The sequence below is a fragment of the Mizuhopecten yessoensis genome, unplaced genomic scaffold (assembly GCF_002113885.1).
Source record: "Mizuhopecten yessoensis strain PY_sf001 unplaced genomic scaffold, ASM211388v2 hete_36079236, whole genome shotgun sequence".
NCBI classification, from domain to species: domain Eukaryota; kingdom Metazoa; phylum Mollusca; class Bivalvia; order Pectinida; family Pectinidae; genus Mizuhopecten; species Mizuhopecten yessoensis.
The window spans coordinates 1-2387 of NW_018483537.1; the positions used below are offsets into that span (position 1 = coordinate 1).

Genomic DNA, 2387 nt, shown 5'->3' on the forward strand with positions numbered 1-2387 from the left:
AGTTGTAACTAATTCAATGGTTGTGTTTTATAGATACACAAAAATGAAAACCTGGGCTAATCACCTTTTTGAACAACTGGGTGTTGCTTCTCTTTAATCTTCAAAGGATAGGTATCAGCCTAGTAATTGGTCAAGTTTTTTTTTATCTGACACCAATCAATTGCTATTACTGCAAGCCTTCAATTTTGTCATGACATAAATCTAGTCATCTAGGGGTGCAGAGAATCACTTGTAGGAGATCAAAAAAAAATGTAAGGTATAACATGAGATTTTCCTGTCTGAGAATGTAATATAATTTCCGATATGTTGAGAAAGTACAGGTAGTTTCACAAATTTTAAATATGTACATAAGTACATTTATGTACTCCATGAGGCTTTCGACTTGGATTATTTAGATATTATTTATATTGATGTACTCCGTAGGACTTTAACAAAGATTATTTAGATATTATTTATATTGATGTACTCTGTAGGACTTTAATAAAGATTATTTAGATATTGTTTATATTGATGTACTCTGTAGGACTTTAACAAAGATTATTTAGATATTGTTTATTTGATGTACTTCGTAGGACTTTAACATGGATGGTTCCACTATTGTTTCCTGTGGCATGGATCATTCCTTAAAGATGTGGAAGACTGACCATGAATCCATCCAAACAGCTCTGAAAGAATCCTACAACTTCACCCAGGGGAAAACGTATGTCCTACAGTCGGAGTGGTCCTTTATAGAAAAACAACATTTGTTTCCTGAATTTCATTTAAAACTAACAGAAAATTGTTTAAAAGAAAGAAATTTACGATTAAGCCTGAGGTACCAAATATATTTTATACCAATGAGGTCAATTTTGCATGATATATGGGAGTAGTTCTCAGGACACTGTTTTGTTGTTGTTTTTGTTTTCATTACAAACATCCTTAGGTATATGTATATGATAATGAAGGTCAAATGGATCTAAAACATATAAAATGAACCCATGTTTTCATGTTAACCTTGTGTGCAATTGATTTCAGTCAAATAAAAAAAACAAAAATATGCTTTGATAAAGTCTGATGCATTCACAAATAAATGATATGCATCCACTTGGGCCTCATGTTAATGTTCATGTTCATGTTAATGTTCATGTTCATGTTAATGTTCATGTCATTGCAGAAGATTCACCACAGTATTTCAGCATTTCCCTGATTTTTCTACGCGAGATGTCCACAGAAACTACGTAGACTGTGTGCGATGGCTTGGTAGATTTGTTTTGTCTAAGGTAAGCATCTATGATACAGAAAATCCAATAAGTCATTAGTGGTTATATTTTCTATCTTATTGAATTATAATTATTTGGAAGATGCCATGTGCACTATAGGGTTGAAATATGCCGATTATCAGATCCTGTAGTATATTTATAAAAAAAATCTGTCTTGTCTGTATTAGCAAGAACATATGTATTCCAATTTTGACCCCCTTTTGCAATGACAAGGATCAATCTGAGCATCAACTTAATCAACATCGAAGTTTGGTTCACGGTTCTATTTTGTTCAACGACCTTTTAACATCTTAGGTGAAGTATAGCTGGGTATTTAGCTTGATATGATTCATAAGTTTGGTAATATTTCCAATACATTTTATTTCCACTCAAATAGTTCTAGTCTCAAGAATTTGATGTGTTCCTATCAGATGTACATTAGGAGTTTGTGATAACTTTGATAAGCCAAGTGGAGTATAAAATGGTCTTGGGTGTGTGCTTCAGTGTCTGTGGTGTTAAATTCAAGTAAGATGGCACTATGGGAAAAAAATCCAGTCACAAGCATACTTTCCCAAATGTCCTGACATGACTCCAATTTGTGAGATGACCCAATAAGTAAACAGGCATTTTGTAGTGTTAAAAGTCTTTTCCAAATTTTGCCATGAATATGTGACAATAAAGAGTTATGTTCTAAGATGTAACATGAAAAAAGAAATTATGTTTATGCATGTCTAGGAGTTCTAGGGAGGTTATTATCTCCCTTGGACCATATAGCCTTGGTAATATTCATTTCTCAAACAAATTTCTGCAGAAACGTAAGTATCATCAGTACTTTATCTTTGCAGTCCTGTGAAAACTGTATTATCTGCTGGAAGCCAGGTCTGCTCAGTGACACAGAAACAGCTCTCAAACCCAAAGACAACAAAGTGACGGTGATCCACCGGTTTGACTACCGCGACTGTGACATCTGGTACATGAGATTCGGTATCGACTACTGGCAGAAGGTAATTATAAACATTGCACTATAATTAATACTTAAAATTAGTGTAAAAAGGAGATATTATTTTATCCCCATTGTCAAATTGTTATATTTGTTTTATTGTTGGGTGGTCGGGTGGCGCAGTGGATAGCGCATTTGCCTTTCACCAA

At 33.8% G+C, this 2387-nt stretch overlaps 1 protein-coding gene across 1 annotated transcript; it reads left to right on the plus strand.

Annotated features, from left to right (window-relative positions):
* Window positions 1-578: 578 nt before the first annotated feature.
* On the plus strand, window positions 579-2242 carry LOC110444271 (polycomb protein eed-like; the record flags this gene model as incomplete). The annotated part of the gene is made up of 3 exons (XM_021488661.1): window positions 579-700; window positions 1154-1259; window positions 2084-2242. Coding segments are annotated over exons 1-3 (384 nt in total), but the record flags the coding sequence as incomplete, so codon positions are not given.
* Window positions 2243-2387: the final 145 nt, after the last annotated feature.